Source organism: Aplidium turbinatum, chromosome 15 (genome assembly GCF_918807975.1).
Source record: "Aplidium turbinatum chromosome 15, kaAplTurb1.1, whole genome shotgun sequence".
Classification (NCBI taxonomy): domain Eukaryota; kingdom Metazoa; phylum Chordata; class Ascidiacea; order Aplousobranchia; family Polyclinidae; genus Aplidium; species Aplidium turbinatum.
Genome location: NC_137486.1, coordinates 15460367 through 15482000, shown reverse-complemented (window position 1 = coordinate 15482000; position 21634 = coordinate 15460367). Strand labels below are relative to the sequence as shown.

The window sequence follows — 21634 nt, the reverse complement described above, 5'->3', positions numbered from 1 at the left end:
GTTCTCAACGTGATGCAGCCACATCTAGTGAAAGAGTAACGAAGAAGAGTCTCTTCAAGATTAAAGCAATATCCAAGTGTTGAAATTAAAAATTGCTGTGACACTGTTGTAAACATATTGTTGATATACATGCGTGAGTGGTTTGATCATCACAAGGTACTGCAATATTTATTTTAATGCATATTCAATGATAGTTAAAACATGCTGTAGCATGTAGACAACAGTACATGCCTTTAAAAGTCTTATCTGCTTACTAATAATGTAAAACTGTCATTGTCTTGGAAGTTGTATACTGCTTTTGTGTTATTCATGATTGCATCAAGAACATATAACTGACTTTAATAGCATTTTTGTCATTGCACAAACACCTTTCAACGTAAAAATAGGCAAAAACATGTTTTTTTCATTTTACTTGAAAAATTCAATAGTTAGGCTCTTATAATGTGTTGACAACAGATAGGAACTTGGCTGTTCTGCAGCTTTTACAAAAAAAATTTTTGATCTAGCTTAAGCGGTTGTGGAGTTATGACAATTTCGTGATTTTTTACACGTTGTCATGGAAACGAGCATTGAGGAGGCCCAAAACCAAAATCTAACCAAAAAAAAATTATGGCATTTTGATTTGGTGGTTGAGCCACAACTTTTGGCAGAGTTGCTAAGAAATCAGAGAAAGTCACCAAAATTTGGTACAGCCTACTGTATATACTAGACAAAGATCTTGTGAGTTGATACACATTGGTGCTGGTGACATGTATGACTGAAACCTTCCACATTTAGCTGTGGGCAGGGGTGGCCCCAAAATATTTTCAATTAACATCAATCTGTGTTACAACATCTTTTGACAGAGTTTTAATTTAGGCTGAAAGTGCTCTCAAAAGGCGGTAGTTTGAAGTTTGTTTGTTTTTTTCAAAAAGCTCTGGGAAATGACATCACATGTCAAATAGTACCGGTATTTCAATTTCAATGAGTGGGTATGACGACTGCACGAATTAACCATACGAATTTCTGAAGAAAAAATTTTACCAATATAACTTTTTAACTGTAAGAGTCAAGTTTGTTTGATGGTGCATGCTCCAACATACGTTTTGCAAAAATATACACTTGAGCGCATGGCATCATGCTGGACTAATGTAAAGGCACCATACCCTGAAAGGCTAGGGTTACCATATTTGGTAACTATAGCCTCAGCCAAATTATGAACAATAAACTACAAATAAAGTATAAGTCAAAGTTTAGAAAATACATTAAAAATTTCTCACATATGATTAACATCAAACATTTTTTTACCAAGGGTTATTCTTTTATGATGATGGTTAAACTCTAATCATTATAGAACTTCAAGTTAATGTCAATAAAAATAAATCCTTTACTTGCTTGCAGTCTTTATAATTTTTTCCAGGACAAGATGTTTAAAAACGTTACTTCACATGCTTTTACTACTATTAATCAACTGGATATAGATGGGCTCCTTAGACTTCCTGTAGCAGAAGTCAGACCACTTCTACCATCATTAGTTCGGATGTCTTTGTGTTCACCTCTTGACACTAGTGCTCAATGGCAAGACAAAAGAAAATACTTACTGCAATTGCTTTCTGGGATAAATGCTGTAAATGACATCATAGCATTGCTGTCAGTTGACTTTCAAAATTTAGAAGAAGATGCTCAGAAGGAACAGCAGTTAAGAAGTAAACTGGGTTATGCTAATGCAACTGAGAGTATTCTTGTTTCTGGGTTAAAGCAACAAGGTCTACTTTGGGAGTTTGAACGAAGTGAACCATCCCGACGTTTCAGAATCGTTTTGTCAGAGCTTTTACCGATGATGTTATTAATTGAATCTAGTGAGGCATTAAACAAATGCAGTGCTATTGACTCGGAATTATTTGCATGTGAGGCATACTTGCAAGATGTGTCAGATGTTGTATGTATCCTTTGTGCTGAGCTACCGTCTTTGCTGCAGTTGCGTGTTGTGTCAGAAGCTTTGCTATATTTTCCTAATGGCATCAGAATTCTCTGTAAGTTGATGGCAAATAACTCTGAATCATTACTGTCTGTTTGTCACTCATTATTGCAGATTAACAATCAAACGTCTGGTGGGTCTGATGGCAAATACAAAGCATTTAGTGACAAGATGCGTTGTGAAGCACTACAAGCTTTGTGCTCAATGCACACTGAGTACACACTTTTAGTCAGAAACATTTGTGTACAACGTTGTCATCTGCCAGAGCTAGTTGTGGCACTGACATTAAAACACGCTTTGGTACAAGAAAATAGTAAGAGTAGTATTGTTTTATCTAGGAACAAAGAAAATTCTGTTAGCGATCTTGTTGCATTTGTCAGTGGATTATTGTTGGGCAATGATTCAAAGACGCGTTCCTGGTTTGCTACTTACATTCGCAATAACAAAGACAGCCCTGACAACAAATTAAGAGCAGAGCTGGTAACAGAACTTCGGGCAGTAGTTCAAACAGCAGAAGTTAAAAATGACATCAACCTTGCAAAAGAAATGAACACAACAGGCAACGGAAATTCAGAAATTACCGAGAATGTGGAATCAATGTATCTTCTCCTAGATGAGCACTGCCTTTGTGCTGCTGCACTAATACGATTGTATTGTGCTTTGAAAGCTATTGCAGGAGTAAAATTTACAAGTGAAGAGTCAGATTTGTTGTTAAGGTTGATTACTTGCTTTCCTCCATTGACTCCATCAGGCATACGTTTTGTGTCTTTGGCTCTTGGAATGCTTCTCGCTTGCCCAACCTTGTTGGTGGGAGCAGAGCAAGAAAAGCAAGTCATCAGTTGGGTGAAGTGGTTAGCAAGTCGCTCCTCAGAAATGGAAACCGTTGGACCAGAAGGCTGTTCCTTTGCTGAACAATTGCTGTTAACTGCGATACATTTGCACGGTGATAGACAAAGTGCAGCTGTGCGACTTGCCTGTTCTACATTAGGAATGCGTATAAAAGTAAATTCTTCTTCACTTTCAAAATTACGCCACATATTCACCGAAGAGGTATTTCCCACTCAAGTTGTGGCAGCACATGCCATGAAAATACCTGTTACCAAAAAACTTAACGCAGCAATGCTTGGCTATTTGCCAGTTCATTGCATTTATCAACTGTTAAAGACGAGGTCGTTTTCTCAGGGACGAATTCCTGTAAAGGACTGGATATTTAAGCAAATCTGTGCCGCCGACTCTCCTTTGCATTCACAGCTTCAACCTCTTGTGTCGCAATATGTGACAACGCTCGTCACTCCAACTAACAAAGGTGGTAGCACGCATCATGATGGCAATCTGAATGAACCTTTCACAGAGACGCAAATTTTAACCGTTTTTGGAATTCAAAACGCTGACAACAAAAAGCAAACTTCTTACATCGATAGTGAATGTCAATATTCGCTTACAGCGCAGCTTCTAATGTTGTATTACGTGCTTTTATATGAAGATGCTGTCTTGAACAATATGAAGACTTTAGCTTGGTTTCCGAACCGGCCGATTCAATACCCACCGACGTTGATCAATCAAATCCCAGTTAAATATCTTCTTTACAAAGCTCAGAAGCATCCCAAATCGTGTCAAGGCTTGTATCCAGCTTTGCTCGGTCTACTAACAACTCATTTATCGCATTTGTGCCTTGTGGAAGACTGGATGCAAGATTTGGATACGCTTGTCCAGACTTCAGCTCTGCCATCAACATCTCTGCAACGCAACACATCGTCAAGGAGTAAGAAAAAGGCCTCGGTTGATATCAAACCAAGCCAATTATACGATGGGCTCAAGCGTAGCATTGTTAATCCAGCGCCAGCCTTAATGCATTTGCGAACTCTTTCACACCCTCATGTATCTGCTGAAGAAGTAATTCCATTTGCTGACTGTTTGACACGCGGTCTTCCATTTATACTTGATGACAAAGTTTCTCGACGAGTGAGACAGGAAGCTCAAAAAGTGTGGTTTAAATTGAACTCTGTCATTCCACGAAAACTGTGGGTTCTCACTGTAAACACACTGCAAACCAGTGCTATTAATTCTAGATCGAAGTCCCTGGATGGACTAAAAAATTACAGCATCACATTTGATGATTTAGTTGAAGATCCTCTGTTGCCTTTGACTGTTGATATGCGTGTACTTCGGTGTCCCGAGTTGTTGGGTGTTATGCTTCGAATATTGTCTGCCTGTTTGTCGGCTTCTAGATCACAAGCATTAGCTTTGCTTCGAGCAAACCCAACTCTTGATTCAAAGCAATCTCCTGCCCCAAGATCAGTCAGTCCCATGGGCAACGCTCCAGTTAATGAAGCGGAAAAGGAAGAATTAAGAGTCGCTCTAAATGCTGCCCAAAATAGTGCAGCAGTGCAGTTGCTCATAGAAATTTGCTTGTCTGATCACGCGGAAGGCGCATCGAATAACCGCTTCACAGATACTAACCAATCAGACGAAACAAATCTCTTAAGCTGCACAAGAGAAGTTCGCTGCCTTGTGTGCTCCACACTTCATCAGATGTTCATCGAAGATCCAAACGTAGCAAAACTGGTTCATTTTCAGGTGAAGAATCGTTTACAATGTGCGATATAATGTAGTTTCTATGAACGTGTTTCAACTTTTTTATTTGCTGCATGGCCGAGTGGTGTAAGTTCTGGTTTGACACCGCTCAAGAACATGTGGCTGTGTCATTTGCAAGACACTTAAAAGCAGGTCTGAATGTGGACACGAAGATCGGCTTCCTTGCTTTTCCGTCCACTCTGAATCTTCAACTACCGGGCGTTAGCTTGGACGTTAGCAACAAACAAACAAAAAATTATCTGTTTTGTTTTTCAGGGATATTCAAAAGAATTGGTGTCTGTGTTAGTTGCCGGTATTCCTTCAATGCACATATGTTTGGACTTCGTTCCCGGACTACTACAGCAGTCGCAGCCCAAACAGCAGCTATTTGGGCTTGAGCTTGCTTCACAATTGTGCCTCCACTACCGGTTGCCAAAAGCTTTGTCTGTTGCCCGTCTTTGTGTCAACGTCATGGCCACTCTTGTTTCAGGTAAGCAGCTGTAGGCTACAAGTTGGTTTTGTTTCATAAAATTATTTAGCTTCTGAATTGATTAATTTTTTTTGCAAACATCTTTTACTTGCACAGCATGAAATGAATGTACATCAATGAAAATCTATTAATAAGATTCAGAGATGTTGGCTTATTAACCTACGGAACTGTAGGTGGACAGTGATAGTAAAATTTGACGCACGTTTGTTTAGCTGCGGTTAAATACGGTAATATATTTTTTTTCAGTTATCCCGTCAACGGAGCGCTGTTCCTATTTTTGTTCCGCTGTCACCACTTTGCCAAGTTTCGCGAAAGCTTTCCCACCGTTGCTCCGAGAGTGCGTCAGTGTTTTGCAACAACTTGGAAGGGTGGCACATGCCTACATTGCGGTTCATCACCCCCATATATCTGCTGACTACGTTTCGTCTCCCGAGGACTGGTCACTCGAAACCGACGAAGGTTTTCTGTCAAGCTCATTGAACAGTAAAAATGGCCAGGTTGATCCCCACATGCAGCTTTACAGGGACGTACGGCTTGCGTTTCAAAAAATAATTGAAAATACGGTTTCCTGAAAATTTAAATCCTTTCTGCCTTGTTGCATCATTATTTACACTACGATACTGATATCCGTCATGGTATTTTTGCAAAAGTACACACGAAGGAAAAAATGATGGTCTCAGAAGGTGTATTTTATTATTATGTCAACCAAGCTGGAATTTTTTTCTCATTATTAAACGTAAGGAAGCAGTTGTGCCAGCTGAAAATAGGCTGGTATTCGATCACAGATACTGCGTTTTTACTTACTGCGAAGTTACTTAGGACAGATTACAGCATAGGGTTATATGATGGCGCTTTACGCTGATGTTGCAGTCGGGTGAGGAATCCTCCAATCGCGTCAAAATACACCATTTGCATAAAAATGGGAGCCATTTAGCTGCTTTTGACATGAAATTTCAGTTTCAACAATATATTGCAAGTGTACGATTATTTGGCACAAAGATAGATTGGTGGACAAAAGTTCGGTCAGTGTGATTCGCACCCAGCTCACAAACCAGTCGATTTTTGCATTAATTCCAGTTTGAGTAACGACTGGTTTAGTAGCTGGTTAGTCGTTCACGTACATAATTTATGCGGAATGATAGAAACGCATAGTAATCAAAAAATATTTTCGTTGATTGTACAGTAGTGCTATATTGCAAAAGGCCTTTGTGGATTGGGAGTTGGGCTAAAAAAACTGCAACATTTGTAGACCCTTCCTTGCTTCAACACTCAAGAAAATCGCTGCTGTGAAAGCTGAGATGGCGCCAACAGCACACAACCTGTTTGTGTTATTCAACAGCATTCTTCAAATGTCGCCACTCTGACTGGAAACCTTTCGAATCTTGCTTTGGAGGACCCTTAGGCAACCGCGTCACGCCAAGCGGAACCCCGTCTTGAAACTTCCTACCAAGCTTGGGGCTCGAACCAGGGGTACTGGCAGGGGAATTGCCTAAATAAAGCAAAGATAAAAGGAAAATATAAAAATGACACAACTCTTACGGGATGCATCGACGCTCCAAAATTTAAATCGCATCATTCAACATTTGAATGCCATATAACAAACTTGCTTGAAATTACGTTCTCATCACTAAACCACATAGCCAGCACGATTGGGTTCATCTTAGTAACTTAACCAACTGCAGATGCAAACGTTACTGGTTGATTGAAATACACTGTTGAGTAGTATTGCCACTTCTCACCTTGTGATGCTACAAATTCTCGACGCCTTTGAAGCCAAGGACTTGATCCGCTAGTGGGTGTGTTTGCCCCAGAATTCGCATCACCTTGACTATTCTAAATAAACATATTGAAAAAAACGAAACAATAAAAGACAAGTTAAAAAACAAGAGAAATGCATTAGCGTCAATGCCTCTGATCGATTAGACATTCAAAACATGATAAAATTTTGCTAAAAAATGAATAATATCAAGGCGTATTGCAGTCAGGGATATCTAAAGAAGGGGATGCGAAGGCTCACAGCGATTGCCTTATTCTTATGACACTACCAGGGCGGTAGTTTGTAGTGCGTAAAACATGCAGTTCTTTTCACAATTGCAGAAAGTTTTGTTGTGCAACTGGTACAGTCAGCTACAGATGACAGTTAGTAAATGTTACATAGAGCATATTTAAAGAATACTTGTTTGGAAAGACAGTTGAAAAGTTACAAGTTAGCTGCTTTTTTTAACAAAGTCTTTGCAGTAGGCCAGATTTAAAGCAAATAAACGGGTAGTTGAATTAACAAGTAACCATGAGCGTGCAGTGAGTATCCAGGCTTGATACTGATAGCGCAATGCAGGTTATCATAACAAGAGTTATTAAACTACTAACAGTGCCGATTGTCAGTTTACGGTAAACAGAGATTATTTACGATAAACAGAAGCCCTTCTATTGTCAGACGTATTAAAAGCCTTCATATCCCCTTCTCTAGATATCCCTGATTGCAGTTAGGGAACGTTCAAATATTACGTAACGCCTTCGAGGGGGGGGGTTTACGCAAAGCGTTACGTTAGCGTCACATCGGGAGGAGGGGGTTCAAGCAAAACGTTACGTAACGCTTTCGAGTACGAAATGGTAGTTTTTTGTGCTGAATTCGTAGTGAAAAAGCGTTACATGGGGGAGGGGGGGATTGAAAAAAGCGTTACGTTGGCGTTACATGGGGGAGGAGGGTCAAAAATTCGGAAAAAAAGCGTTACGTAATATTTGAACGTTCCCTTAAAGTATATACTGACTACGTCCAACAGTTTAGAGACGAACTATAAAAGATGATAAAACATAATAGCTACCACGCTGCTGTTGATGGCAAGAGGTGACTTGTGGTGGACGGGATGCTTGGCCGTCTTATGTTTACTTGAAGGTGCATTGTCATGTGAAGTGGTTCCTGAAATAAACCGATTAATTCAACCCAAGCATGTTCTTGTTCAATACACTGTCAAAAGGTTATTTCGTTCGCAAAACAATCGAAGATATGATACAGGTGACATGCACCAGGCTGGCTCATATCAAGACTTTCATTAGCAGCTGTTTAACGATATTTTAATTAAGGCTACAGCGTTGAAGATTACACGTTTAAGTGAATTCAGTGGTCAAGTAAAAAAAATCATGCGTAATGAAAAGTACAAGTTGCGACTGTGAAATAGCTGGGAGAATAAAAATATATAAAAATAAAAAAATAAAATATAAGAATAAAAATATATTATATTTTGAACAGCCCCTAATATAATTGATTTGCACAACAGGTTCTAGACTTGAAGTGTCCATATTGCTGTAGCGAGTTCTAACTAACCTGGCGAGTTCGAAATATTCTTTCGCTGCATCTGGGGACTGCTCCTTGGGCTTCTTACACCTGCCAAACACGCATCATCAGATGATACAACAAACCGACAACTCCAGTTCAAATATTTAAACGCTCCTTACGGTTACGAACAGGGCTTGCGTCTCTGCTTCCTTGAGGACTGACAAGTGGAGAAGTGGTGTGTCCAGCGTTGCGACCGTTCAAAAGTTTTCGCCGCATCAAGGGACTTGATTCTCTGGAACTATAGCAGACACGAAAAAAATCATCAAATCAGTTTTTGTAAAGAAAACATTTGAAGTCGCAGAATAAGGTTAACCTAATCTTTGCGTCATGTATGTCACTAGCACACCTGAAATATGGAGAGTCTTCCGAGCTGTCATAATGTGATCCGTCGTGGGTTTTGCCTCTTCCTGCTTTTCTTGGGTTTCTTCCTGATCCAAGTAGATTGTACATGTCAGGCTGATTGTCGTCTCGAGCTTGCTTCGACAATGTTCTATATGCGGTCTAGAAAGCGAACGATAAGACATATACATGATACAACATGTTGCGTAACCCCGTTGCGTAAAAGCGATTTATCGGCAATAGTGTCGAGGTAGGTAAAACACGTAAGAGCATTTTGTGCTTTCTTGGTGGCCTATAACTGATGTGTGCAGAATTTTTAAACAGCTACGGTGCTGAAGAGATTGTTGACTAGATTACATGCAAAATTTTAAGATTGATCATTCAGCATGTGTCCTAAAACGTCGAAAGCTTCGTCTATTAGCAATAGCTTAGTACCACTGACAGTCTGACACTTTTTTCCGTTCAGCTAGCACTTGAAGCGTTAAGGTACCAGAAAACTAATCCATCCACCAAGTTCCACTCAATGTCGAGGGTCTACAATGCAACGGCGTTGCTGAATCATAGTGAGAGCTGAACTGTCATTGTTCAATCTTGCATTTGCTTATTACACTTTTTATCAAGTAAGTTATGGGGCGAAGAGTTGAAGCTATGACTTGGCTGTAAATTGATTCTTACCATTGAGACTAAATCAGCTGAAAATAAAAGAAATAGTAACGCAAATGATGTTTCATATGATAATGATAATAATAAATTCATTGCGTACAAAACAATAAATGGTCATCACCTGTGCAGCATCAGTGCTTTCATATTCAACAACAACGCAAGTGTGCGTGCCCAGCTCGGGATGCTTGCTTGTGTGGTTGCGAAGATCAAACGGAATCTCTTTGTCAGGTCGAATGATGCGAACTGTTGTGAGTTCGCCGAAAGACTGGAATTGCTTTGACATCTGAAACAGAAATAAAAATATACAGCAAGAAAATAATAAGCCAATAATAATAACAGCAACAATTTATTGGTTTATTTCCATTCTGACGATGTAATTACCCCTGTACAGTCACAGTTGGTGATGCAACAAATGCAAATCAAGATGCAAGAAAATCTATTGGGCTGTCAGGTTAACTGGGCCAGGGGTCCCCAGCCACCATGTCAGCATGTGGTAATTAACTTGCAGCGTTTCATTTTTCGACTCATAGCACTTAGCAATATAGATCACAAAAATTAAGTTCCTTGAAAGAAATATGACCAAGAAGTGGGTAGGGGTGTTCAATTTCGATTTTCGATTCGATTTCGATTAAGGTGATATTCGAAATTCGTTTTTCGTATCGGACATATTCGAAATTATAGCCGCCCTTTCGGCTGAACGCGGTTGAAAGTAACTCGAGTGGCGCGAAATCTGTCTTGTCACATTTTGCAAGCGAAAAAAGACTTCGACGCATGCGCATCGTCGATCACGTGACTATCACACGCTCTCGCGGGTCCAACGGCCAGTCCTGCACCAGGGATGCCAGGTTGGCACTTTTAATGCCAAATTTCACAAATTTCCCTTGAATGAAGATAGCTAGGTTGTGCAATTGCAGAAAGTGTAAGCTGAGCTTTGTCGCAGTTTTATCCATTTTTTACCGAATCCATAGGCGCCTAAGCCGTCGGGGCAGGGCCGTAGCCAGACCGCAGAGCAAGGGGGGGTCAACTTTTTTTTTAGGGAGTGGACCAAAAAAATTTAAATGGGCAAAATCATTATAATTGTAGCTGTTGCTCGAGAATGTTGAGATTTTGCCAAGGGGGGGGGGGCGAAATTTTTTTCAGGGGGGGAAAGGCCCCCCTGGCCCCCGGCTGGCTACGGCCTGCGTGGGAGCAACTTTTTATGCTGTATTGATACATAAAACAATAGATGAACTAGCGATCGGCAGCAGGAAAACACTTTTTGAATGCAAACCGCAACAGCTTCGCGATAAATAATCACTAGAACGAGTTGCGATGCTACAATCCAACAACAGACAACAAAATCTGTCATTTTTACATTGATTTAATGTCTGCAGACGTTGAATCAATGTAAAAATGACTGATTTTGCTGCCTGGGACATTGCAAAAATCTACCATTTCGTGTCGATTTAATGTCATCAGATGTTGAATACACCCAAAAACAATATAATTTGCTACGTAGACGGAGTGTGCGTTTAGCTTTATGCGCTTGAAAACATACTCGATGTCGCTTTCGAGTCGAAACCTCTGCAGTGAAATGTCGCGGCAGTGAATCGCTCGCTGTGAAAATGAACTTGAAGTGTTTGGGATCCCAGCGACCTTGGCTTCAGCGGAGCGATCGTTTTCAAAAGCTGGCCTGACCGTCACGAAGCTGAGATCCCGACTGATGGGTGACCATGTCACTTGTGTTCTTAAACACCAACATGGGCCTGGAGCTGTAGACGTTATTTCGTGTTCTTTTTTCGCAAATTTTCATCGCTTTTTTTCGCGTTTTCTAGCGAATTTTCATGTCGTTTCTTTCAATAAAATCACATTTTGCAGTGTGGTGAATAGTTGTAATATTCGAAATCGAAATTCGGAAATCGAAAATAAATTGAATTTCGAATATTCAAATAATCGAAATTGAACACCCCTAGAAGTGGGTTTCGCTTGAGAATTATTTCGATGGAAGCAAGCAAAGAATAAATAAAATGCAGTAACAGCTACACTTGCAGCGATGAATAGAAAAGCTGCTTTTAATCGAAAATATGATGAATCTTATCTCAAATTTAGTTTCGTTGCTGCAGGTGATCAATATGCCACAATTCTAATGTGTTTGATTTGCGAAGATAGACCTAAACTCGCTAACGAGTTAATCAAATCATCAAAGCTACTGCGGCATCTCGCAACAAAGCACTTTATTTTGAAAGACAAACTCAGAAACATTTAGAGAGAAGAACACAACAACACCTTTCCTAACTTTAGGGCTACCATATGTCCTCTTTTAAGAGGATTTGTCCTCTTTTTTGAAGAAAAATATATTGTCCTCCGAGGACACCCAAAAATGCTCAAATGTCCTCTTTTTTACATTTTCAGTTTTCTTGCTCATATTTTCAACAGGATTTCATTGTTATGTGACTTTTTTGTAATTTCCAACCATTTCTGTACCAACACAACATTCTGATTTCTAAATTTTCAAAAAAAACATTGACGTACTAAACAATTGAAACATACTACATTGCTTAGACGTTCATTGAAACATAGCCTACCACATTGCTTTGCGATTGTCTTAAAAGCCAAATAATGGTCAGCGATGAGTGCGAGTGGAACTGCAAATCCTCTTGTGAGGAAATTTCCTCATTTGAGGAGATTTGATCATCCAATTTATGAAAATAAAAAATTGGACAAATTAAAAAAAAAATAAGAAAATTAACAAATGGAGGAAATCACAAAGAAATGAAACATTAAAAAAAGCAAAAACTTGCAAAAGAGTTTGACATATTTACATTTTAAGGTTCTCACACTTTTACAATAAATTATTAAGTTATTTTACCCAGATTTATTTTGTATTACCCAGATATATTTTGATTCAGCGCTTGTAAACGTTGCTGATTACCAACGTAATAGTTTGGCTAATTTGTCAGGTGAAGCGAATCGAAAAATTAATCTGAAGTGCACTATGCATGACATACAGCCTATTTCAAAATAAATCGTGGCATGGATACTTACAACTTATGTGAGTGCAAATGTAGAATGACTTTAATCTATGATACAGCCACAATCAAGCGCGGATCTATGGGGGGGCCCCCCCGAAATTTTGTGAGAAATTTTTGAATGGTTTGATATGCTTCTAAACAGCTGACATTAGTCCCACAGCGGACTTACAACCGAGTTTTGCCAATACCAAACATTCAAACATCTCAGCAAGGAATTAGCAACAAGAAAACATAGAGACTTAGCTTTATTACCGAAAAAATGCCGAAGAAAACATGATCTTATCCTTTTGCTATGCCACCGGACAGCACCATTTTACAGGAATATTTATACCCATATTTTTGTTGAAAATGCTCTCAGAATGCACCAAATTCAAAGTAATTTTTCAAAATTTTCTGGGGGAGGTCCCCCAGACCCACCGCCGATAGGTGTCGCCTTTGGCAACGCGCCGTCAAAACCCCCCAAATTCCTGGCTACGCCACTGATTGTTCATAGGCTATCTGATTTATCTTTTTCTTACTTTTTAATTCATTTTCAAATTTTCTGGGCCCCCCCAAAAAAAACTCCTAGATCCGCGCCTGGCCACAATGGTAGGCTACAGGGAAAGAAACAGCCTTTTAGTTGAGTCTGTCCGTAGCATCTCATTAACAGCTGTATACAACTTCAATTATATTTCGTGCAAGTAATTTTATGATTTCGTTAAAGCTGGTCCTTTTTTTCTGAAAAAAGTTAAGGCATGGCTATGATAGCTAACTGCAGATACTGCCTGATTTGTCACATTTTTATGACATTATCACATTACATTTTGTTACACAAATCGGCTTTCGAGAAACAAACAAACTTGTCTGTTTTTTTGCTGTAACTTTTGCTGCAAAGGTCTATAATTATTCAAAAGGATGTAAAAAATTCTTCTTACGTAACATTCTACTTGTATTTTACCCTCTGGCGAAACGTGTCCTCTTTTTAGGCGATGAAAATATGGTAGGCCTACCTAACTTCCTATTCATACCTATCTCTGTAAAGCTGGTTTTTCAGCAATGGCAACAATAAAAACAAAGTTGAGAAAGAAGCACATTGGAGGGTAACAACACCATAGCTACGTGTCTCCTTATTTGACATCATCCGCGTTGAACCATCTTGGTGCTAACAAACAATCTCAGCGGTCTTATTTATGCCAATACCTTCTCAAATATTTTTTATTCTACGATGTGTAAGTTACATAGTGGTTATTCACTTTTGATAAAGAACAGTAGGCTACTGCTCTTGTGCTTGGTACTTCTGAAAGTCTAACCAGCAAGAGACTGGCAGCGTAAAGTGTGTTAAAGCGCTGTTAAAAATTAGACCAATAAGTGGCTAGTTGTTAAACTTTTTTTTTTTCCGCCCGTTAGCTCAGTGGTTGCGCGCCCGAATCAAGATCACGCGTCACTGGTTCGGCTCTCTGGTTGTGCGCTTGAGCAACGCATTTCAGGACTGCTCTCCATTCAGCGGCACTTAGTGGATAGAATAATTCCCCGGCTACAAGATTTCAACAGTGATCGAAAAACTTCACTCTGCCTATCTCGGTAACCGGCCCTGCGTCAAAAAGCCTCTACAAGTAGGCTATGCGAAACTACCTGGAATAACCTATCAAAGGCTTTATCGGTCCGAGGATACAGATTCAAATCCAAACCAATTGCCGGTCCGAGAGGCTATTTTCATTTCAAAACCGGTCAGTGAGTGAAAAAAGGTTGGGAGCAGCTAAACTATACCATGTTAGTATTGGCTCTTAACCATTAAACTGTAATTACTATTCTGTGACACAAAAAGCGATTACGGACCTAAGAGGCCCAATACTAATATACAAGGGAAAAAGCAAGTTAATTGTATTTCAGTATGTTATTTCAGGTTTAGTTGTTTTTAGAACATGATCTTAGACTAAACTTGCCTGTTATTAACAACGCCAAAGTATACAGTATTCCCCCTATCCTGTCAAAATCAAAAAACCGTGATAGCCTAATATGAAAAAATATATAGAACAACTACTGTTACTGCAAATACAGTGATAACTTAATGATATAATTGAAATGTGCTAATATGCTCAATAAGTAGTCCAGGTAACCAATGGCTGGCAGCAGTGAAATAGCTAGAAAGAAAATGTTAGGGGGGGGGGGGGTAGGGTTGTAAAGGGGTGGAAAGTTTCCAGGAATTTTGGAAACTTTCCTGGAAACTTTCTGGGAATTTAGAAGGACCCGGGAATATTGGGGAATTTTCATTTGGCATTTATTATGTTTAAAAAATTTGTTAAATATTTCATCAATTAGAAAAAAATATCAAAAAACTATCTTAAGCATTTCTTATTTTCTTTAATTATTCTAAACACTAATTTGGTGTTAATTAAGAATGAGGCTTATGCATACTTTTTCAATATTTAAAAAATACTGATCATATTTGGGAACACTCACACCAAGGTCCGCAATAGGCTCGCAAATGAAAGGGTGGAAAAACTAGTATCAGTCAGGTCAAACTTGGCATTGTTTGAGCCCTGTGAAGACAAGTCAACTCAAATTGAAGTTGACTCTGAAGTCGATGACGCTGCCAGAACAGTCATTACTACGGTATATACATCATCTGAAGAAGCCGAGCAGGAGGAGATGCTAACCGGCAGCAACTAGAACAACCACTTTGTAACTGACTCAGTATTGTTTTTCTTTGTAAAAAACAGATTGGTGATGATTAATTTTTGGAGTTATTAAACTAAACCATGTGTTTGTATGTTCTTAAGTATTTTAGTTATACATAGTACTTTTATTCTAAACAGTATAAAGCCATTATTTTCCTGTATCAACATCAAATTAAGATTGTTTTGAATGTTTCCGAAAATTCCCCAAAATTCCCGAAAATTCCCGTTAATTCCCAAAATTTCCATGGAAAGTTTCGGCTCTGAAAATTCCCGGGAATTTTGCAACCCTAGGGGGGGGGGGGGGGCAAAAGCAGCAACTGTTGGAGGAGCAAACATTTTAATTTTTGAAATAAAGAGTTTATTTAAAAATAAGCTTCTGAAAGCTGCCAAACATTTGTGAAACGTCATTAAACATGTAATAAAATGTCATTAAAATGTTGTAATAGTATAAGACTATAAACTTCTAAACAAACCAAATTATAAGAAATTAGATTTGTTTCTCGGGTAATTTGAGATCGTCCAGGCATTAAATTGATTGACATCAACCGCGACCGTTCAACCAACTTACCTCTTCCAGCGTCGGATCATCAGAACCTTTAGGAAGCTTGTAGAGCAAGGTGCGTATTGAAGTTGTAGGGAGGTCTATTTCAGGAAGAGGCTGCTTTCTTCGAACTTTTGTTCCCTTTAAAAGACCATTGTTTTTAAATTTTATAGTGATTTATTGCTGTTAATTGATGGTGGAAAATCAACTAACCAACTTCTTTTATGAAGAACGGGTACCAAAACAATCATCATTAACTTCACATGCGCCTTGTGTGATTGCGAATTTCGTGCAAACCATATGCAAAGCATTAACGTATCACTAGCATTGTAGAGTGACAAACGATGGCAACAGTTTTATTGGTTTTCACTAACCATGGAAGATAAAAAAAACTAGTCAGATTAAACCGGACTTGATCGAGCCACACACCACACAACTTACCGATTTGTTTAATTCAAGTTTATCTGATTTGGACAAACAATACGCTGTGATTCTCCAATCCGATCGAGATAAGTTCTTCAGCTTTTTAAAACTCGTTAAAAGCTTTACTGATACATATCCCAACCGGTTTCGCTTCACATGCTTCAATAAAAACTTGTCCTGTAAATAAACTTTTTGTTTATAAGCACATGCAAATGGCAAGAAAACTATCATTAAGCTATGGAATAATATTACAATTAAATTGTAAGTTTTAGATTATTGTACAAATGTACAGTATGTGAAAGCAGTATGTGATAACAAAGTCTTACTTTTAGGAGATTTTCATCTGAGAAATAATGCTCCAAAAGTGTTCTTATTTTTGCTTCCAGCTCTGGATAAGGAGGCCTCCATGTGAGGTCATCTTTCAACATTTCATGGAAGTCTTTCACCTTGATATAACAGAGCATCCAGCTTTGTTACAAACTTTAACAGACATGTTTAGTTTCACCCTCATTAGATATTTCACAAGGCTCCAATTTGGCATTGAGCACTTTTTTTGTGGTAACAATATTATTCATCACATGGTAGACTACATATGCATGACAGTTTTATTGTAAATGAAATCAAATATTGAATCGCAATTTTCCAAAAATAGTTTTTTTTTTACAATTAAAGCAATAGTGCTGTTTTTGCTAGTGCTCTTTAAGTATACCCAAAAGTATCTTTTAACACCTTAAAAAAGTCAAATAACTTTGGTGTGCAATGTGCATTGTAAAATCTTACATCATCTTCTTCACCCGCACTGCTGACTGGGGTTTCATTTGATTCAAGTTGAAGAGCAGACACCTGAGATAACATAAATAAAGTAAAACCTAGCGACAACATCTTATTTTTAGAATATACTGCTTTTGTTTTAATATTATTTGTGAAGCAATGTGAATTTGAAATATTATTTGTGAATATTGACAACTTGAATTGAACCAACACTATGAGGCTTGTACAGAGTCAAAATAGGAAGGTTACATTACGGGATGCAAAGCTCCGCTTTTTCGGTAGCAATAGAAGGGTCATTTTCAATTTTGGTACTTTACTACAAGGTTGCTTTCAACAACAAAAAAACTTAAATTACTGTAGAACTAAGTTTACTACGCTTTTTTTAACCTATTAAAAGTACACTATTTTGCAAATCATAAAAAAACGTAACCTTCTAGCAGGCCGGATTAGCCAAAAGCGTTCTTAGTTCCACATTCCCTTAATCTACAATCACTACTCAAAAGCACAATTCTCATTGCTCACTGGAGTGATTTTGACTTGAGGAATGCTATCTTCTGCTGTATTGGTGTCAGCTCTTAAAGATTCCTCCATTTCGAAGTTTCACAAATTGCATAGAAAAGAAAACAAACACCAAAACTTTGCACAAACAAACAAATAAAAAAACAAACAACAGAAAATTTATTTAAATTCTAAAGGAAAACAAGATGAAATACAAGAAATATTACTGAAAACTATTAATAACCTATACATATATTTATGAAGTGCTTGTCATATGATTTAGAGCAGGGGTCACCAACCTTTTTTGCATGCGGGCCATTTTGGCACTAAGGAGAGCTGTGGCGGGCCGCACTAATAAAATTTTAGGTAGGTTGACTCTTATGCTAGAAAAGAACGCATTTCGTACCCAGTATCCAGCGTTACATGTTGTTCATATTTATGTTACAATACCGCAACAACAAAATTAATCGAACAACGCTACTGCCAGGCCAAGCTCCTTTTACAACACTTTTGACTTTTTTAACAATACCTAATAAACGAGGCCACTTGTTTTGCGCACTTATAGCGAGGCGAGCGGTTTCATCAGAATATTCATCGCCAAGCAAGAGTGGTGTTGTCACTTCGCTTCACAAAAGATATCTTGCAATTAACAATTTCAGTAAACAAGGAAATGTTTGACACATCGCAATACAGGCAACAATAGTGATCTGCAAACGTATCAGCGAAAAATAGGCTCCAATAACAGGGAAAAAGAAACCAGGCACCATGAAACAAACGCTTGTGAAAATCATCGAAAAATCGTAATTCTATCGTAATTCATGAACAGTCTTCACTCTAAAAAAAGTAATGAGTTGGTTTTTCATCCTTTTGTGAGAGTCTATAAAACCGTCTTTCTTTGATTATAGACAACTGTCGCTTGCGGTGCTTATCAGCGTGGCAAGAATTTGTTGATTAACAACATTTTGCAGTACTTGCTTCAGCAGTACATATGCTAAAATTGGAACGATACAGAGAAGATTAGTACGGCCCCTGCACAAGGATGACACGCAAAATCGTGAAGCGTTCCATATTTCTTTAAAAACAAAAAACATTTTGCAGTACAAAGCTAAATATTTTCATTATACAATCAGAAAAAGTTATCAAATTTATATATAATATTTTGCCAATTTATTATAAATTGAGTTGGCACACCGACCTATTTTTCCAACAAAAACTTGCATAAAGAGAACACTGCTCGAGAAACACAATAACGGTGAAACGCACACTAGTGTTTACATGACATTTGCAAACAATAAGCAACCCTATGCTCACAGGCAATTTCGAAAACAGACGTTTTAATCAACCACTGGAACGGTGTGGCTGGACATCGCATTGGAATAACTTTAAGCAACCCCCACCTAGAACTATCATCTGATTGGTCGGTCGGTGGAATCGCATGCAAAGCGAAAATATGCTTCCCGGAAAGTATTTTTTTGCCTTCGTGCTCTTTAACTCCTCAAGAAAAGTATTTTTGGTTATACTTGTACGCTGATACTTTCCGCGGGCCGCAGCGATACAGCGTGGCGGGCCGCATGCGGCCCGCGGGCCGCCAGTTGGTGACCCCTGATTTAGAGGAATTCAAATTTTGCTAAATTCAATACCTTTAAAATCAAACAACATTGCACAGAGGCGGGTCCAGCAAGTAGCCTGAGGAAAGGCAATTTCAACAAAACACAATAATGTGTAATAAGTACATCTACATTAATCCCTCCTTCCAAATACACCTTAAATAAAGTTACTTTTCTGTGTTTTAAGGGAGAAAATCACGGAATGGCCCGTTTCGTGAGTCTGAACCCTATTTGGTGATTTTTTCAATTTTTTAAATAAAATTATTGGGTACCGTAGCCTAATTATCATTGCCGTTTTAGAATTAGGAGTTAGAGGTTAGGAACTCACCGAATCGGACTCACCGAATAGTAGCAGACCCGGAAAATCATACCATTGGATCCACCACTGACATTGTAGTATTAGTAGAGTCAAACATCACTTAATTGCAGTGTTCCCTCTAAGAAAATCTTGTACTGAGCAAGTTCAGTCTCAAGTATTCTTATAACTCCAGTGACAAGGTTATATTGTAACTGCATTTTTAAAATCATTTCTTCCACTTAAACTGCACGCTTGCACACTTTAGAGGGAACACTGCCTAAGTGCAAAAATAAAAACTGTATTTGTTCAGTAACTAATCAGTATGGTTGCTAAACACTGACATATTAAAGAGCTTTTCACAATACTTCAGAGCAATTGAATTGAAGATGTGAAAACAAAAAGTATTTAAGTCATATTTGAATATGTTCAAGGCACTTCAAACATCTGTACCATGAACAATGAATAACCAAGATACCTGCAGTTAAAGTTAGTACATATCTAAGTCTCCAAAGGCACTTTTCTGGTGTAAATACTTGCCTTGTTATTTAAGGTTCATGGTACAATTGCTTATACAGCTTTGAGTTTATTTTTTTCAAATGTAACTGAAGTACTTTTCATTTTCATCTCTTCCGTTGTTTGTTTTGCAATGATACAACAAGTGTAAAGTTTTTAGAAGGTAGTACTGTAACTATTTTTGATGTAGGAGATAAAACAAGTTCTTTCAACATTTTGCTGTTATAATAGCACTGGAAAAAGGACCTCAAATATGATAAAATGACAAGATAAACATGAATTATTAATTTTTCTGCTAAACTTACAGAACAATGTAACTTCTGTATACAATAATTTCAGCAGTATTAGTAGATAAATACAAAATATGAAATTTGGAGTCCACATCTTTTAGGTGCAGACAGTTAGGTGCCTGCAAAATAGGTGCGCATACTGTGGCGCCCAGACATTTAGATGCTATTCGGTGTGTCAAATAACACTCATAACAGCAATCTACATAAAAAAGGTTATCTTAGCTGAATTTCGGCCGCTGAACTCAAATTTGAAGTCAGATTTTCTCTATCACAGCAAATTTTCAAGATATCAGGAAGCACCATATTTAGTTATTTTCAGCGTACAACAAAAATGTGAAGGCCAAAAACAATAATAAAAAGTTAACAAGAATATTAACATGCAAAACAATGATGTTCTCAATACTGTCACTAAATTGCCCATGCTTGAATTTTTAAAAAGATTGTCCACTACTGCTTTTAATCCAACTGATCCTTCTAGCACGGGAGGCTTAACGATTCTTTGAACACATCGTCAAGCAAAGGGTGCCCGATTCATGGTCCAATAAATATTAAAAATAGTTTGGCATCATTAAAGTTTTTTTTCAAATAAACAAACCCATTTCGTCTGAACCAGGGCTTACTATATAATAGTCTATATAAAAATATAGTCAATTCGGTCAAAACGTCCGGAAAAATACCTGATGGAGCCCTCAGAAAATCACCAACGATGAAACATGTGGATTGTAGATAAACTCATCGATGAAAAAAAGAGTCTTATCACTATTTCATACACGGGCAAACACAATAAACCCGGAACACACAATGCAAGAGCTAGCTCTTTAAAAAAGTTTGTAGACGATGTCATCGCTAATTTAAGTGACCGCTTTCCCGAGCCTACAAAGGATTCCATAATTGGCCTTGCTCAAATTTTTATACCTGATAATTTCCCTTCCAACAACTCTAACATCGTAAGCTATGGTAACAAAAATGTCGATGCTTTGGCCTCGTTTTACAAATTGGATGTAGACAGCACTGGTGAAGAATGGAAAAATTTTAAATTTAAAGTAATGTGTAATTGCAAACCAGGTGACAATCAGCGGAAAGTTTTAATAGCTGCGAAGCGTGGCATAGATTGGCCAAGTTTGGCAGCTATTGCTAATGCTTTGCCGGTTTTTAATTCAGAGAACGTAACCGTAAAATGTGGATTCATTTTGCTTTCTCGATTCGAACTCCAACAAGAAATCGCTTGCGTTGTTCAACTGCAGATAAACTTATGCGTTTGAGATTAAATGCTGCATCATACAAAACATTTAATTATGACGCGGCATACGTGTTGTAAGCGAGCACGCTACAACGTGAGCAGTGAAATTGTTGAGGAGCTAAATCACTTTGTAATTGCGAACCATTAGAGCGTAACGTGTTTTTTTTATTTGGTCATTCTTACTTGTTTTTATTCTTTTCCGTTGTACTGTATTTTTGTTTTGCGTTAGTTTTGAACGTGTGTTAGTGTGCAATAAAAGATGTCTGTGGCCGGGTGTTGCAAGATTGGCTTTTGCTGATGAATGTTGAAGAAACGTTTGTCTGTTCTAACTTTTCTCAGATAAAACACGACAACGTTTCTCAGCGAAACTTAATGTTGTAGCTAGTCAGGAAGTGCAAATTTTGGTTTGTATCAGCTACTTGAAAGGA

At 38.1% G+C, this 21634-nt stretch overlaps 2 protein-coding genes and 1 non-coding gene across 3 annotated transcripts; 2 read left to right on the top strand and 1 right to left on the bottom strand.

The window, feature by feature from the left end:
* Nucleotides 1-1405: 1405 nt before the first annotated feature.
* LOC145783864 (integrator complex subunit 2-like) lies at nt 1406-5696 on the top strand. The gene is made up of 3 exons (XM_082595619.1): nt 1406-4534; nt 4808-5021; nt 5268-5696. The coding sequence occupies exons 1-3, from the start codon at nt 1406-1408 to the stop codon at nt 5591-5593; spliced, it is 3669 nt and encodes a 1222-aa protein (XP_082451745.1). The 3' UTR covers nt 5594-5696.
* On the bottom strand, nt 5690-21603 carry LOC145783865 (la-related protein 6-like). Its single transcript, XM_082595620.1, has 12 exons — nt 17283-21603; nt 16770-16832; nt 16316-16435; nt 16008-16166; nt 15594-15707; nt 9479-9640; nt 8702-8856; nt 8475-8593; nt 8344-8403; nt 7844-7938; nt 6761-6854; nt 5690-6510 (listed from the first exon to the last, which is right to left on the bottom strand). Exons 1-12 carry the CDS (start codon nt 17349-17351, stop codon nt 6350-6352), a joined length of 1371 nt encoding a protein of 456 aa, XP_082451746.1. The 5' UTR covers nt 17352-21603; the 3' UTR covers nt 5690-6349.
* Nucleotides 18226-18332, top strand: LOC145784907 (U6 spliceosomal RNA). Its single transcript, XR_014291076.1, has one exon. It is a non-coding gene; the product is annotated as a U6 spliceosomal RNA (small nuclear RNA).
* Nucleotides 21604-21634: the final 31 nt, after the last annotated feature.